This window comes from Orcinus orca, chromosome 6 (genome assembly GCF_937001465.1).
Source record: "Orcinus orca chromosome 6, mOrcOrc1.1, whole genome shotgun sequence".
NCBI lineage: Eukaryota > Metazoa > Chordata > Mammalia > Artiodactyla > Delphinidae > Orcinus > Orcinus orca.
This window is the reverse complement of record NC_064564.1, coordinates 112,519,943-112,535,903: the sequence shown is the minus strand read 5'-3', so window position 1 is coordinate 112,535,903 and position 15,961 is coordinate 112,519,943. Positions and strand designations below refer to the sequence as shown.

General features: G+C 55.5%; 2 protein-coding genes across 10 annotated transcripts in view; both read right to left on the bottom strand.

Annotated features, from left to right (window-relative positions):
• Positions 1–1,801: 1,801 nt before the first annotated feature.
• Positions 1,802–10,972, bottom strand: SLC2A8 (solute carrier family 2 member 8). 5 transcript variants are annotated; one of them, XM_012532824.2, is made up of 10 exons: positions 10,813–10,972; positions 10,559–10,721; positions 10,103–10,309; positions 8,557–8,656; positions 6,932–7,131; positions 6,075–6,218; positions 5,867–5,975; positions 4,957–5,130; positions 4,438–4,583; positions 1,802–2,884 (listed from the first exon to the last, which is right to left on the bottom strand). In XM_012532824.2, the coding sequence occupies exons 1-10, from the start codon at positions 10,866–10,868 to the stop codon at positions 2,747–2,749; spliced, it is 1,437 nt and encodes a 478-aa protein (XP_012388278.1). In that variant the 5' UTR covers positions 10,869–10,972; the 3' UTR covers positions 1,802–2,746. The 5 variants fall into 5 exon arrangements, with proteins under 5 accessions (XP_012388278.1, XP_033283059.1, XP_033283060.1 ...); XM_033427168.2 differs by having other exon boundaries at positions 10,559–10,724; positions 10,813–10,966; XM_033427169.2 differs by lacking the exon at positions 10,559–10,721 and having other exon boundaries at positions 10,813–10,955.
• A 3,045-nt stretch (positions 10,973–14,017) lies between these two features.
• GARNL3 (GTPase activating Rap/RanGAP domain like 3) overlaps positions 14,018–15,961 on the bottom strand; it is a 154,210-nt gene continuing 152,266 nt past the window's right edge. For all 5 annotated transcript variants that reach the window (XM_049710718.1, XM_033427170.2, XM_012532807.3 and 2 more), the window contains one exon: positions 14,018–14,484. In XM_049710718.1, coding sequence (XP_049566675.1) covers positions 14,307–14,484 — 178 coding nt within the window. In that variant the 3' untranslated portion in view covers positions 14,018–14,306. The remainder of the gene's footprint in view (positions 14,485–15,961) is intronic.

Below are 15,961 nucleotides of genomic sequence, written 5' to 3'. Positions count from 1 at the left end.
GGAACGGTCAAAGTATAAAAGCTTATCAGCAGGAAGACGTCTTCAGTAATCTCAGGGGCAGAAGCACACTTTAACAGTGTTCAGTTAGAAGTGTTGGGAGAGGAGATTCCTGAATATTCTGTCCTTGGGGGCTTCCGTGCTGCCCCAGGGGATATTTCAGTGGGCTTCCTCAGAGCGTTGATGGAATTTCCCCACAAGCCTGTTGATCTTCACTAACCAAGCAATTTTCTGATGAGCAATTTACTTTCAGAGGCATTTTGACGTTAAGGAGATGAGAATGTGTTACCTGGGAAGCGGAAATGAGTTTGGGGGTCCTAAGCCTCTTTTCATTTTGTACTGTCTCTCTCCCTTTCAATCATAGCTGGTAGTGTTTTTCCCCAATATGATTCTACATTTGTGGGTCTTCTAAGAATCTCATTGGGATTCACTCCGTTAAGCAAGTCACACCCACAGATCTCTTTGAGATAAGCTCTTCTCTACCTTGGGCTTGTGTAATTTTTAGGCTTACAACTTTGGAGGTCAGAAGTCTGAAGTGGACCTCACTGGGCTAAAGTCAAGGTGTCTTCAGGGCTACTTTCCTTCTGGAGGCTCCAGGGGGAGAATCTCTTTCCTTACTTTTTCTAGCTTCCAGAGGCTGCCTGCATTCCTTGGCTAGGGGGCTCTTCCAGCTGGTGTGTTCTGCCTGTGCCACAGGCCCAGCAGGTGCTAAACCCATAATAGCCACTAGGAGATAGGCAAGGGTTTTCTTGCCTTAGTCTTGCGAACCCACCTATGGCCACTAGGGGGTAGCAGAGTGGTTCACGCCACAGTTGATTCCGCCCGTGTCCACTGGGTGGTGTTAGGGAATTTCTTACTTCGTTCTCGGAAGCCAGGATTCTCCTGGAAGTTATTCTGGGGGTGGGAGTGGGAAATGGGGTGGATGTCGGCTGGCAACGCACATTTCTATCCTAGGCTGGGTAAAGCGCAGCTTCTGCTGCACCTGTCTTCTGGAGATGTTTCATCCTGCCCCACTTCTTCATGGACCTGTGCCTGATGGTGCTGGACTGGGCTCCTGGGGTAGATACAGGGGTGTCAGCTGGGGCTGGCTCTTCGTCCCTGAAGCACCTTGTGCTCTGATGGGAAGGCCTTAAAGGAGTGTACGGGGACCTCTGAAAAGTGTGTGTGTCCACGGTCCTTGGTACCTATAAGTAGGTGCTGGTAGCAATCACAGGTTGCTGAGGCGGTAGGGTAGGAGATAGAGTATAAAGAGAAACACTTGTAAAGATTTCAAATATCCCCTTATGAAGCACCCCTAGAGCCTCACATGCAGCCTCACAACCAGCCTTGCATGCAGCTCCCCGTCTCCACCACAGCCTCCCACTCTCACCTGCACAGCCTTACCACCACCAGCAGCTAAACTGATTGAGCACTTATTCAGTGCCATCCTCAGATCTAAGTGCTTTACATGATCATCTCCTTTCATCCTCCTAACAACCCCACGAGGGAGATAACATCATTATGCCCATTTTACAGATGAATGAACTGAGGCTTAGGGAAGTTAAGCGACTTGTCCTGCTTTGTCCCCCACCGCTCTGCCCTGGACCACTCCACACTTCCATTCCCCTTGTCTCCGGTCTCATTCGGTCTCATTATAAAGCTTAATACAAGATGTCAAGGTGGGCACATGCTGGGCTGCACAGCCTGAGAAGTGAATAAAAACAGGTTACAGAACGGGAAGTAGGGCGTCCCACTTCTGTGTAGTGATGCTGGGAAGCATGTATGTTGGGGGAGAGATCTTTTAAGACAGAACGAAATTCTCTGGTAAGGTGCAGGTGTGAATATTTTATTATTTATCTAAATAAAGGAGTTAATATTTGTAAAGTACTTAGGATAGTGCCTAGCAGATGGTTAACTGCCATAAAAAATAATTATATTACATAAATCTGTGTTTTCCAGTTTTCCTGCAATAAACACGTATTACTTATACAGTAGACAATAAAAGTAATTTGTAAAAGACTTCTGGCTCCATTAAAGTTAATATGAAGAGAGGCTTCTTTTTTGCAGGAGGAACTCAAGATTTGATGACTAATGATTCAGGGGACTGAACCCAAGGAAAGAGTCAGAAATGACCTCCAAGTGCCAAAGGCAAGCCCAGCTGACCGTGAGAAAGCAGATCCACAGATGTTCTTGGCAAAACAGTCTGTGGGAGCCTAGCTTTATGGAAGGAACAGGAAAATGCCCTTCTGGACTGCAGCCCACACAAAGAGGTCATGACCTGATTTTCTGAGTCCAATATTTATTTGGCAAAGTTCCTTCCTGATAATGCAGCCATGTGAGAGGAGTAACCATGGCCATCACCCAGCCTCCAAAAGCATCTTCTCCAGAAAACGAGGAACCAAGAGCCCCCCTTCTCCGCTGTCACTTTTGTGTCGCGATGGAGATGGCACGTGGAGGACTGACCACAGCACAACAAAGCGTCTCCGAGTTGTTCCCTCCACACGAGTCACAGGGCAGCAGTGGAAACTGGACCCAGGGGCTGGGAACCTTGTCCCCGTGCTTCACTGGGCTGTAGAGAGCTGGGCAGGAAGGTGGGGCCCCAGAGGACAAAGCTCCAAGGGGCTACAGTCCTGGCTCCTGACTCCCTGGGGGCAGGCGGGGCGTCCAGGCTCCAGCTGAGGCTCAGTTTGGAGTCACAGGCAGGCACCATCCCCTCCGAGGCCCAAAGCTGGTCCAGCTAGGAGGGGCAGCCACTCACGGGAAGGGGCTGTCATCGCCCCTCAAAATGGGCTGTGATTTGCTCCAAAGTCTTTCCTTTGGTTTCAGGGACACAGGCCAGAGTGAAAAGGACACTGAAGATGCAGAAGGCAGCGGCCAGCCAGAAGGCACCGTAGGGCCTGAGCACCTCCTGCAAAGAGAGTGGAGAGGCCATGCATGGACGCGGCAGGTCAGGAGCCCTCATGCCCCAGCCGACAAGCCTAGGCCCCAGTCGGGGCCCACCCCGCCCGGGCTCAGGGGAGTGGAGGGGGTTCTGCGGTCCACCATCCAGAAGCCTGAGCTGAGCACTGTCCAAGGTGTGGAAGTTGTGTGGCGGGGACACTGAGGCTCACTGTGACGAAGTGACTGCCCCCAGGTCAGAGACCTGCTATCCAGTGACAGCTGGGCTTCCTCCCCCAGTGCCTGACCTCAGGGCCCACAGACCTCCGCTCTACACTCAGCTTTGGCCCTGCCCTCTGTGGGCCCTGCCGCCGTAGGAGTCTCTTCTTGGTGCGGGAGGAAATGGGGGAGCTATCGGCAGGTGGCGATGGGGGCGTGTGCACACACGGGGACACTCAGGGCCCATGTGTGGAGCGGGGAGGGAGCGGTGACTTTCGGTCAGAGTCAGTCCACTCTCCCAGCCCAGCCCCAGTGACCTCCCAGGTGCCAGAACCAAAGGCCGCTCCCTTTCAGCTCCTCTTCCTCTGGGACATGGTGACCCCAGCCCCCGCTCCTTGAAGCCTTTCTCTTGGCCTCTCAGCACTGTACACCCCCAGGTCCTCTTAGGTCCTTTGGTGCCATGCCCCTCCTTTACTGTCTGTCCCCTCCAAGCTCCCGGCAAGTAATTTCCACCCCCAGGCCTCTGCTCTGGTCTTCCTGACATGCTCCCCAGGGCAGCACAGGCTCTACAGAGTCCGGTCCAGCCCCAAGCATCCACTCCTCTCATGACCTGCCTCCCCTCGCCCCAGCCCGGCCTCCTGGTGCTTCACCCTCCCACCACTGTCCACTTCATGCCAGTCCTTGTCATAAAGGGGACCCTGTCCATCCCATTCACTGCTGTTCTGGCACCCTGAACAGGCCAGGACATGGTAGGTACCAGGAGACCTGGGGGGGGACGAATGACTGAACAAATGGCTTGACTGTCTGCACCAGAGTGGTCCCCTCTATTGGATGGGAGGCCCTCAGGCAGGGACCATGTCTGTGTCAGTCCATCCGTGAGAAGGTGGCAAAATGTTGAACTGAACTGACGCTCCCATCAACCCTAAGAGGAAGGTACGCTACCCTTCTCCATTTCTAGTCCGGGAAGCTGGTTCAGAGAAAGGTGAACAGCACACCCAACGCCACCCAGCAGGGAGGCGGCCAAGATGGGGACGGAGCCCAGGCCTGTTGACTCCAGAGCCAGAGTTTCTCTCACAGCCCTGCTTCCCAGCCCGTGTCCCCAGAGTCCAGTGGAGGACGAGGTCAGCTCTGCTGTCCTTCCACCTGGACAGCCTGGAGGTTCCTGAGTGGCCACAGCCTGGGTTTCTTGCCGGCCCGGCCCGTCTGCTCCCCCTCACCCCTGACCAAGATGGTGTCGCAAGATGCTGGGGCCTCAGCCTGCGTGCAGAGCCACGGACCCCAAGTCTCTCGCAACAAGAGCAATTCTGAAAAGCGCTTCTCTGCCGACTACTGCGTGAGGGGGAGGCCACCGGGGCCCGCACTCACCATGAGGCTGCTGAACTCTTTTGTCACGAGAAAGGCCATGAACCAGTTGGTGAGGACGCAGACGCCTGTGGCCACGCCCTTGACGTGCAGAGGGAAGATCTCAGACATGAGGAGCCAGGGGATGGGTCCCCAGCCCATAGCAAAGCCTGCGGGAGCAAGACAGGCGTCAGGGCCCACGGGGCTGGACCCTTGGCTCGCCGCAGACCACCTGGGCTGAAGCCTTGCGGGGCTGCCCAGCTGTGGCCTGAGGGGGCCTGGATCCCACCCTGGAGTCTTAGGCCACTGTCCTCACTTCTTATGCATCAGGCCTTTGCTACGGAACGGGACAAGGAGGGGCCTGCATGGAGGGCTGTCGTGGTAGTCGTGTGAGAGGAGCAGAGACGGGCTCAGCCTGGTGCCTGGTACACGGTCAGAGCTGCAGACGCAGAGGTGAGGGTGGGTAGGCCTGGCCTCGCTGGGAGCCACAGGAACCCGGTGGCGGCAGGGCGGCTCCCTCACCCCCCCAGCCCCCCCACTCACCGGCGATGAAGAGGCACATGCTGCCCACCGCCAGCCAGGCCAGCCCCACACTGCCACTGGTGGGCTCCATGGAGACGGGCGCCAAGAGGTCCACGTGCGAGGAGTTGCTAGGGCCGCCCTGGGTCAGCTTGAAGTAGGCGCCAAAGGCGCTGGTGCTGAACACCATGACCACACCTGCAGGTGGAGCGCGGCAGTGGGTGGGACAGGGCAGGGGGAGGCGGCCCGCGGCCTGGGCACGTGGCACTGGGGGGCGGGAGTCTCAGTGCACTGTGGGCCACAGCAACATGGCCCGGATGCCTCTGAGACGGGCAGTGAGCAGAGCCCTGCCTGGCTGCACTCACCCCAGCCCGGCCCTGCCAGCCCCGGCTTGGACCTTGCACCCCAGCAAACTCCAAGAAGCTCCTGGAAACAGACCCTCCCTGGCCTGAGGAAGCAGGAGCGGCCCCAGAGGCCAGACCTGCTTCCCAGCAGCACCAAGTGCTCGGTAGGGCTCAGAACACGAGGAGCCTCACTCGGACCATCTCCTGAGCCTCACAATGGCCCACAGCCACCCCGTTCCACAGAGGGAAAACAGGCTCAGGTAAAGTCACTTGCCCAGAAAGACCACAAGCTTCTGAGCCGCTTCAGCCCGGCCCTCAGTTTCCTCATCGTACACTGGGCCCTGATGGCGCCTTCTTGTAGGTTCACTGTGAAGGTTAAGGTGTGATGCAGCGATGCGGCTAGCACGGGCCTGGTCTCAAACATGTGCTTAGTGAGAGCTCTCCTGAAGTCTGGCCTTTTCTCAGGGACACTCAGCCGTTGTCCTCCTCCCTCAACGTGGTGACCTCAGAAAAGACCCTCCAGCCTGTGGTGGGAGGCTGGCCTGGGCCACCCGCCTGCAGAGGGCAGAGCCGTCACCCTTGGGCCTCACCTGACAAGGCCAGGAGCAGCCTGCGCCCGGCTCTGTCCATGACGAGGGCCGCTACGGCCGTGAACAGCACCTGGATGATCCCCACGACGACCGAGGCCAGGCTGCTGTCCTGAGGAGACGGGCCGAGGCAGGTCAGGCGAAGACCCCGGAACTAGGTCCCACCCATATGGCATCCAGGTGAGGCAGGCCGGGGCAGAGGCCTCTTTACCTTGAACTTGGCCTCCTCAAAGATGGTCTCTGCGTAGAACATGACAGCGTTGATGCCCGACAGCTGCTGGAAGGCCATCAGTGAAATGCCAATGATGAAGGGCTTGTAGACACCAGGATGCCGCAGCTGGGCCAAGTGGAAGCCCTGCTCAGACGGAGACCGGGCATCAGTGCTTCTCTCTACCCTGTCCCGAGGGCACCCCAGCTTTGAGCCCACCGTCCTGAGGCCTGGCGGAGTAAGGGAGCCTCTGCTCCTTGTCCCGGCCCCACGTGAAGCCTCTACTTCAGGTCCCTGCATCACTTTAGCCTCCGATTTGTAAGGTGACAAGATCCTCACCTCCCCACGTCCCTTCCTGATTTGTTGGGGGATCCACAAAGATGTTCTATGAGCAAAGAGCCCAGGGTTCCCGAATCCCACCAGCCTTGGGTCTGGGCCTGGGCCAAGCGCCTCCCCACGCCCCACTGATTCTCACCACCACTGCCAGACACGTGCTGTGATTCCCACTTTACAGATGAAGAAACTAGGGCTAAAGATGGGAAGGTCACACAGCAGGTAAGGGGCAGAGACTCAGTCTTCTCCCCTGCCTGACAACTCCCTGTTTAAAAAACCTAAGTCCTCAAATCTGCACCTGCATTTTCCTCTGATGTGGCCCGGCCTTTCTCTTCCTGGGACAGGAAGGTCAAGGCTCAGGCTTTCCCAGGGATGTCCAAGGTTGGGGCCCAGCAGGACAACACCCCTCATCCCACCCGCCACTGTGTGTGTACAGCCTTTGCAACAGACTGTGCTGACCTCCCCTGGCTGCAAAGGGGTGATACCTCATGGCCCCCTCCCCCCAGCTCTGGCTCCCAGCCCCTCACCTCGTGTTCAGCCCCGACAGGGGGCTCTTCCCAGCCCTGCTCGGAGCCCCACAGGAACTGCATGGCAGCCACGGCTTCCTGGCGCTTGTGCTGAGTCAGCAAGTAGCGGGGGGTCTCAGGCATGCAGCACATGAGCAGCAGCATGAAGGAGGGGGGCACACAGCCCAGCACAGCCAGCCAGCGCCACTTGAGGACCCAGCCTGGGTGGGGCGGGGTGGGTCAGACATCAGAGCTGGGGTGAGCCAGCCTGGACCTTCTCTGGGAGTGCCTGCCCCCTCGCCAACCCCAGGGACTCAGCTTAAGGGGTGGGGACCTCACTACCTTTGCATGGCTACCCTCAGGTTTGTTGTTGATATTGTCATTGTTATTGCTAAATGTTGTGGAAACGATGGGGGGTATATCAGTGAATATTTATGTAGCCATTAAACAAAGGCGCTCGCTATGTATTGACGTGGTATACGGCACCATTTGTCTAAAAGGCAGGAGCAGGAGAATAAATACGCATAGTCCTCCTACATGCAGACTCCCAGGAAGGCTGCCGAGAAGCAGGCAAGGCTGGCGCCTCCGCAGAGGAAGAGGGACAGAGCTGGGGGAGACTTTTCACTGAAAAGCAGTCAATCAAAACTCACAGAAATTGATCAATGAAAGTGCAGATTATGATGACCTGGAGGAAATTCTATGGGTGTGACCCACATGTCTGTCCCGAACGTCGGTGTCTGTGCAGGGGCTTTGGCATACTGCTGGCCCCGCAAGGCAGCTAGGCTGCTGGCAGGACTCTGAATGAGACTCAGGATGGTTAAGCGGGTAAAAATGAAAGACCACGGACCCGCATGTCAGCTACTCTGAAGAACCAGAGGGCACGTGCCCCAGGCCCTGCCACGGCCCGTCAGGCCCGAAACCCCCACCCCCCCAGCGGTTCTCAGGCCATTCCTTGACAATTCTCATTTGGGGCCTGCTGCCAGGCACTTTTCACAGTGTCACTTAATCCCTCAACAGCCTTGGACTAGGTAGGATTATCTCCACTTAAAGACAGGGAAATTGAGGCTCCCAGGGGTGGTGTGACTAGGCCAAGGTCACACAGCTAGTAACTGGCAGATTCCCCTAACCTGGGACTGTCAGATATGAAGCCTGCCCTCCTTCTATCCCAGCTCAGTTCCAGTCTGCCTCTGGAAGCTTCCTCATGCTGGCCCCAGCTCTGACCCTCGGGTCCCCTGGAACCTGCCTCCTTCAGGCTGCAAATCCAGTACTGATTCTGAGGGAGACAGGCTTGGGTCCTCCGAGCTCTTAGGCTAAAGACTCTGGAGTGCCCCCTCCACCCCCAGGACCCTAGTTTGTCACCACACAGCGGGGTACTGACCTAACCAGTCAGCCCTCCCCCCACTCCTGGAATGGGCTTCTGCTCTGGGAAGATGAGGACATCACCTTCTCCAGCTCTCCCCAGAACTTTGTCCCAAGACCCACGTGACCCAGGGTCTCAGGGAGGTGGTCTGGGAACCTGGCATCTTGGGCAGTGGCTGTGTGACCTCAGGCAAATCCCTTGACCTTTCTGAACTTCAGTTTCTATATCTGTAAAATAGCCACGGAGCCATTAACAGTTATCAAGAGAGATGACACGAAAACTCTACCTGCCAGATAGGCTAGGAGGATGCCTATGACGACCATGAGCTGCACACAGGAGCCGAGCAGCCCCCGTACTTCGGGGTAGGCAATTTCGGAGATATATACCTGTTGGTAATTAAGATGGGATTTTACTTGGTGTCGAAGAGTTCTTAAAACTGAAAAGTCTCAACCATTCAGAGCTGAGGAGAGCCTTGGCTGGGGCAGCTGCAGGCCCAGTGGGCTCCTAACTGCAGGTCCTGGTCAGCAGAGCCCTCCGCATACCTCCCTGCCCCCACCAAGTGATCTGCAGCAGGTGTTTAAAGGGTATAGAAGTGGCTGCTATGTGTGTGGGGCAGGGGCGAGAAGGGCTTTTCAACCTTTCATTTATTGTATGTATACCCTTGAAAAAATGCAAATTCTGATGCAATAGGTGTGCGGTGGTCCAAGATTCTGCCTTTCTAACCAACTCCAGGTGACACCCAGGCTGCTGGTCCAAGGACCATACTTTGAGTGGTGCTCCTGGAGTGAAAGCAGGAACTCTTCACCTCAGTTGCTACCAGTGACTGCCACGGCATCCTCTGGGCTCGGGAGCCAGAAAGCCCTTGCCTATGCTTCTAGGTTATTCCATACCTTATGCCCATATCTAAGACAAGTGTGCTTTTGCCCAGTAAAAAAAACCTCCAAAATATAAAATCCAACCTAGCTGCTGCTGTTACCCAGCAAATGCAGCTGAAATGAGTGGTAGGTGCAAAGGGATGGATTCTGAGCTACTGCACTCAGTCTTGACCAGGTTAGGGTGTGGGTGGTTGATCATCCAAACTCATGACCAGCGGCAGTTCACGGGTCACCCCACAACCCCAGCTGCCAGGGTCCAAAGTCCTTCCACAGGCCATGCGAGGGCCAGGGCTGTATGTGCAGGGTCTCACTGAAGCCTCGCAACCACAGCACAAGGTAATGCCATTATTCCCATTTTATAGGCGCAGAGAGGTGCTCTGCCCTGGTAAGTGGCAGAGCCGGGATTTCACCCAGATGTCCAGCTCCAAAGGCAGCCTGGGAAGTGCTGGGTCAGGAGGTGGTGAGAGAGAAGCAGGGGAAGTGGCTGGAGGACCCGTTCCTGAGCAATGAAGGGGAGGGCAGGTCCCAGCAGCCTTTGCCCCTGGGGACAAACCAGAACAGGATTTTCCTGCTTAACTGTAGTCACTGGTCTGAATGACAAGGGTGGGGGGGATCTGAGCCATACTGTGAGGCTTCTGTTGACCATCTACAGATGCCATCTTATTTGTAGAGCAAAAGAGAGAGCCTGTTAAGTGGCACCATCCTGGGCTCCAGAAATAGCTTCACCACTGACTAGCTGTGCCTAAACAAAGGACTTCAGGTTTCTTAAGCTCACTTCATCTGTAACCAAGGACAATAACAGCGGCTATTTCCAAGGCCCGTTGGAGTGTAAGGAAGACGAAGCAGGGAAGGGGCATGGTGCCAGGCAGGCAGGAGGCCGCAGCCAGGGAGAAACAAGGCCCCCAGGTCTGCTCCTTCTCCCCGGTCCCAGGGCGCCAGGCTGGGGGACACACTCACCGGGGCCACTAGCGAGGCAATGCCGCAGGCCAGGCCGGTGAGGAGGCGGCCTCCGAGCAGCATCCACACGTTCTGAGCCGCTGTGATGACGGTGAAGCCGGCCACGAAGGGCACGGCGCAAAGCAGGAGGCTCAACTTGCGCCCAGCGCGGTCCACGAGCCAGCCGCCCAGCACGCCCCCCGCCGCGGCGCCCAGGGTCACGATGGCCTGGGGGCGGGGCGACCGCCGGCTGAGGAGGGGGCGCCGGTGGTGCCGCGGCCCAACCTCGCCCTCTACCCCACCCTCAACGGCCTTGGGGAAAGGGGATGGGCGACCCCTGGCAGGGGAGCCGGGACGTACTCGGCGGAGGGTCTCAGTGCCCGCCCGAAGCCAGGCAGGGGGAGGGTCCTGGCGCCCATCTTAAGGGTGGGCGAAGGAGGGTCCCAGGAGGGCTGGAGGGTGAGCCCAAGGCCTCACCCCGAACCAGGAGGCGGCGGCATCGTCGAGGCGCAGGGCCGGGGGCGCGGCGCGCCGCAGGCTCGGGATGGCCGGGGAGCTGTAGCCGAGCGCAAAGCCGAAGCTGAGTGGGCCCAGAGCAGCGGCGAAGGCGGCGAGGAAGACGCGGCGGCCGCGGGGAGCGCTGCTGGGACGGGGAGGTCGGTCAGCGGGGCCTGGCGCAGCGGGAGGGGCGAGGCAGCGCCCCCGGGGCTCGGGTTCCCCTGTCCGCTCACCTGCCGCCCGGCAGCCGCAGGAGCGGCTGGGTCTCCTCCTGGTCCCCAGGCGTCATGTCCGCCGCCAACGCTTGCCCGGTCCTCTCCGACGCCTGAACTGCTGCGGGTCCAGCGAGTGTGACCTGCACCGGCCTGTCAGGCCAGAGCCAGCCAATGAACGGTGAGTGGTGGCTCTGGGGCGGGGTCGGAACGGCAGCTGGTATGGGAGCAACCAATGGGAACGCAAGGCGGTGTTCGCCTCTGCGCTAGGAGCCGCCCTTGAAGTCAAAACGGACCAATGGAAGCAAAGAGCCGGTAGGCGACGAGCGCTGGAACCACCCCTAGGACAGAGCTGTCCAGTGTATAGGTGGGGCGGAGTTTGTAGCTGGGCCGGAGCACACAGCCACCCAATAGGAGTGTGATGCGAGCTCGGAGGCGGGGTCATATACATGCCTCACACCGAACCGGCCAATGAGGGTAGAGGGCGGGGATTGCACGTGTGCCTGGATCCGCCTCTCAATCTAGCTTCAACCAATGGGGCTAGGAGCTGGACGAAGGCGGAGCACGTGGGCCGCTCCCAGAACTTCCCGCCCCAACTCTGGGCAGCAGCAACTCCCCTCCGTGGTCGGGTCTGCGGTTCCTGTTCGGCGTTAACCGCTGCCCTGGTGCCTGGGCACTTCTGCCCACGTAGAGCCGCAGGGCGGAAAGTCTCCAAACAACAGTTCTGGCCCAGTCTCTCGGATGCCGAGCCTGGCGCTCCAGCTTCGTTGCCGGGGCAGAGGCGTGGCCCTTGGCGCCACAGCCCACCTCCGTGCTCGTCACGACTCGGGGTTGGGGTGGGGCGGGGGGAGGCCCAGGTTGCCGACGATGACCAGGACCTTCGGGTGCTGCGGTCCTGTGTTGGGCGGGGTCCCTCATGCCTCATAGCTATGACTGATCTGGGCTTAAATCAGTGAGCTCTACGCTTCTTGTTAAATTCCACTCACTTCATAGGTAACCCTGACTTTGGAATCTTCATCTTAATATCTCCCAATTTTGAGTCCCCTGCGGATGTTAATAGCCAGCCTCTCTATGTGCGTGCACCCAGGTCACTGCTGGAGGTGAGTACGATGAAGTCAGTGCGCTGTAGAATCTCGCCGTTTGTATGCCGCACTCTCTGGGTGCGGGCAACTGCGGTGGAGTGCTGTGTATTTCCGGCAAGAACCAGGGCTAAGAGAGTGATAGGCTTAGCTTCTAATCCCTCTCTGGCCCTCTGCTTCCTCATCTCTTAGTGGAGATGACAGTTAACTATCTTGCAGGAGGGTTTTGAGTAGGGGCAATATATAAAAAGACCAAGCACATGCCAGGTACTCAAATGCTAGCCTGTATGAATAGTGCAGTCACCTGATAGTACTGTCTTTCAAGACAGGCAACCGCCCCTCTGTGCTTCCTCAGCATCTGTGCTCCAGTCACAAACGTTTAGTACTTATCATTGCTTGTGATCACCTGTTTACTTCTCTCCCTCCCCCGATGGACATGATCTCCTGCTCCAGACAGTGGGTACTTGATGTTTGCAGAGAGGAGGGATGCCTCAGACTTCAAGGGCAAACGCTGCACTTCGACGGTTTACTTTGCAGTTCAGCCTGAGGGCTATGCAGAGAGGCTTCTGTAAACAGGGTGATCCGCGAGCGCAGCTAAGGCCAGCCAGCCCTCTGAGCCACGGATCCCTGCAAACCTACTCCCGCCCTCTGGCTGGTCATCTCCCTCCCCGTGAGTGTGCAGTGTTCACTTCTCGGCCTTTGTAAGCAGACACTGCTGCCAGGTCAGCCTCCCGCGCCCCCTTTGTAAGCTAAGCACCATCAGTCTGTTTAGTAGGGCCCACCTCTTGCCGTTTCTGCATCCACTCCTCAGATCTGTGACTCTTGTCAAATCGTGGGGTGCCACTTGCTGCCAATCTCTTTGAAAGAATGGGCTAAATAGCCCGTGGTTTTTCTATTCCAGGCTGAGAAGTAAGAAACTTCAGAAAGAGAAAAATGACAGGAAAGACACACATACAAGCTCATGACGCTTACAGAGTATTTTAACACGAAAAACACCAGCCAGATTCAGCTGATACAAGGCTCTCAGCCTGGCTCTGTGTGGTGGACAGGGAGAGAGAGAGAGCACAGCTCTGGGATCAGAGAACTCACAGGTTCAAATCACTGCCCCTTTCTGAGCCTCGGTTTCCTTACTTGAAAAGCAAGAATAATAAAATCGAATTCACAAAACTTTAGGTGAGGTTGAGATACAGTATGTAGTTGATCTTGTTGCCTTCTGCTGAAGGGGACCAGGCAGCCTTCAGCTCGGATGCTTCATGTTGGACCGTCTGTGCCACAGGCAGAGAGGGGAGCTCTCCCCACAGTGTGCAAGGCCCAGAAGGAGATAGGGTCCAGAACGTGTGTGAAATCTATCAGATCAAGGTCATGTCGAGTGCAGGCCTCTGCACCTGGTGAGAAGACCTGCAGAAGAGCTCCTCAGAGCCACTTTAACAGGCAAATGATCTCAGGTTTCTTTTGATGGGTAATATAGGCAAGACGAGACAATAAAATGGAGTCCATCAGACTAAAGCCAAAAGTAAATTATCTTCTTCACACCGCTTAAAATTGTTACAATATCAGTGAAACTAGGTTTCCCTCCTTTGATTTCCCCTGGCTAGAGGCTGACATCTCACTGTTTCATTCCCACCTGGCCAAACTCACATCTTCTTCTCACTTTAAGGAGGGAGCAACGGAAGGCAGATACATGATAAGAGGAAGGATAATCATTTGGTTCATGTGAGAGAGCAAAGCAGACTGGAACAAGAGGAGGGAATTTGAGAATGATAATTTTGATGATGGAGAGTAACTGTTTCTTGGTTATATGATTTCACAATAACAATAACCCCCCCCAAAAATCTTAAGACTCTTTAACAGGCTCCTATACCTTACTATTTTTTGTGAGACACAAAGAGAAAGAAGCAGGAGTTTCGAAGATCTAAAAATTCAGCTTTTCTCAAAAGTCTGTAGGCAGAAACGCAGCTGGTTCCAATCACAGTGAACTGAAACAGCAACAGGGGCCAAAGGTGCAGAAAGAAAACTTATTTATAATAAATTTTCAAAGCAATGGCTTTTCTTTATAAAAGAAACACAGTATGTGACAAAACAAAACTGTAATGAAAAAATAACTTTTCCATCTAAGTATATAAAATATAAGAGAAGGTTGCAGTAAATAAGAATGAACATTTTTGATTTATTCAAAGTTTCAATCTAAAACCTCAATGAAATCTACCACCTTTAATTACAAGGGTACTGATGGTTCCTGAACAGAAAGAAACAAAGGTTAAGATGGCACCGGACATTGGAGAGTGACCCAAACTGGCCGAGGGTGCAGAAGGTTTGGTCCAATAGACCACGGACAGGCTAAAAGCCACATTTTGTTGAGAACTGATGTCGGAACTGGTTAAAGAGTATAAACGTCCATAAGAAAATTAAAGATGGCAAACTCGACTGGGACTCTGTTTACTTCAAGTCAATAATGTCTTCGTCCGAGGAAGCTGTGAGCTGAAAGGGGCTGCTGCCCCAGACAGGGCTGCCTTCTCTCTCAGCCACAGGGTCCGGGTCAGAGCTTGTCGACTGGTAACGCCCCTCGGGATTGGCTTCGGAAGTGGAAGGACTTTCCAAGGAGCTCGACGTGATCCTAGAGGAGAAAAGTCACTGTGAACGGATCCTGGGGCACCGCTGAGCTGGCTGCTCTGTTTCCTGTTCCCCTAAACTCGGGAGCCCTTCTCCCCCTCCCCCTGCCATTATGGGGGAGAGGTGGGGAAGTGCAGGAGTGACCCCCACCCCAGCAGAGCTGGTGTTCTGCAGGCAGACAGCCCGATCTCATGGGTGGTTATGGGTTTTAAAGGCCAGCGGTGATACACAGGTGCTTGTGTGGAAAATCGGGATAATGTCGGGATAATGTCACTCTGTCTAAAACCCTGCATTCAGGACGCTCATTCTCTTGACACCTGCAAAACCAATCTGACCAAATTCAGGGAGTTCATTCATTCAACAAGTACTCATGGAGCCTGTAAAAGCCCCGGCCCAGCCTCTGGCCGCTTTTGACCTTGCATCCTTGTCTGTGCTCAAGCTGACCCACTCTCTTTTCTCTCTCTCTCTCTCTCTCTCTCTCTCTCTCTTCGGGGCCTTTACCCCTGCTATTCCTGCTGTCGGAGGGGCTGTTCCCCCAGCTCCTTCTCATTCAAAGCTCAGCTCAATGCCACTTCTTCCAAGAAGCCTTCCTTGACTCCCAGCCCCCACCTCAAGTAGACCTATCTGCCCCACCCCCATCACTACCTTCTTATAGATTTCCTTGCAGTGCTTGCCACTAATGGAAATGATAGCATTTGCTTATTTGTTCACAGGTTTATTATCTGTTTCTCCACACTAGAATGTAAAGTCCACAAGGGCAGGGGCCTGGTCACACAGTAGGGGCTCAATGAAAGTGCATCGGATTAAAGCGTGAGTGAGTACTGCCCCTCTCTGGGCCAGGCTAATGCTTGCTTGATTTATGAGACCTGGCTCAGCCTTTCCTGATGTTTGGGACCCGCCACCCCCGGCCCAGGTGTGGTGTGATGGCATCCCTCATTCTTCTGCACCACCTGCCACCCTGGAATGCTGTAATTCCTAGATTGTCTTTGTTGGCCTTTCCCACCAGCCTGTGAACCCCTGAAGTTCAGCTCCATATCCCCAGCTCAGTGCCAGGTGCTCCAAGAATGTGTGTCGAATGACTCAATGGAGCCTGGACATGTGCCCCCTTGCCCTCCACACAGGAGCAGGCAAGATGTTATCAAGGGACACAGAGAACCTCAGGGGACAAATCAGTGGGATTCAACAAATATTCATGGACGCGTGATACTGAACGGCCATCCAGAAAGGCTGTACCTGTTTCCACGCCCACCACAAGTACTGGAGAGCGCCTGTCACTCCTACTGAGCATTCTTGTTTTAAAAAATCCCTGTCAATCTGGCGAGCAAAAAAGTCTCAGTGTACTTTAATGTGCATTTGTTGGATTGCTAGTGAGGTCACCCGTTTGTCTGGGCCCCTCCCTGGCAGGCAGTGTTCTCTGGGGATCCTCAGGGAGGAGCTGGCTGCTAACCCTCTGCTGTGGCTGGCCGAAGGGGCCGGCACAT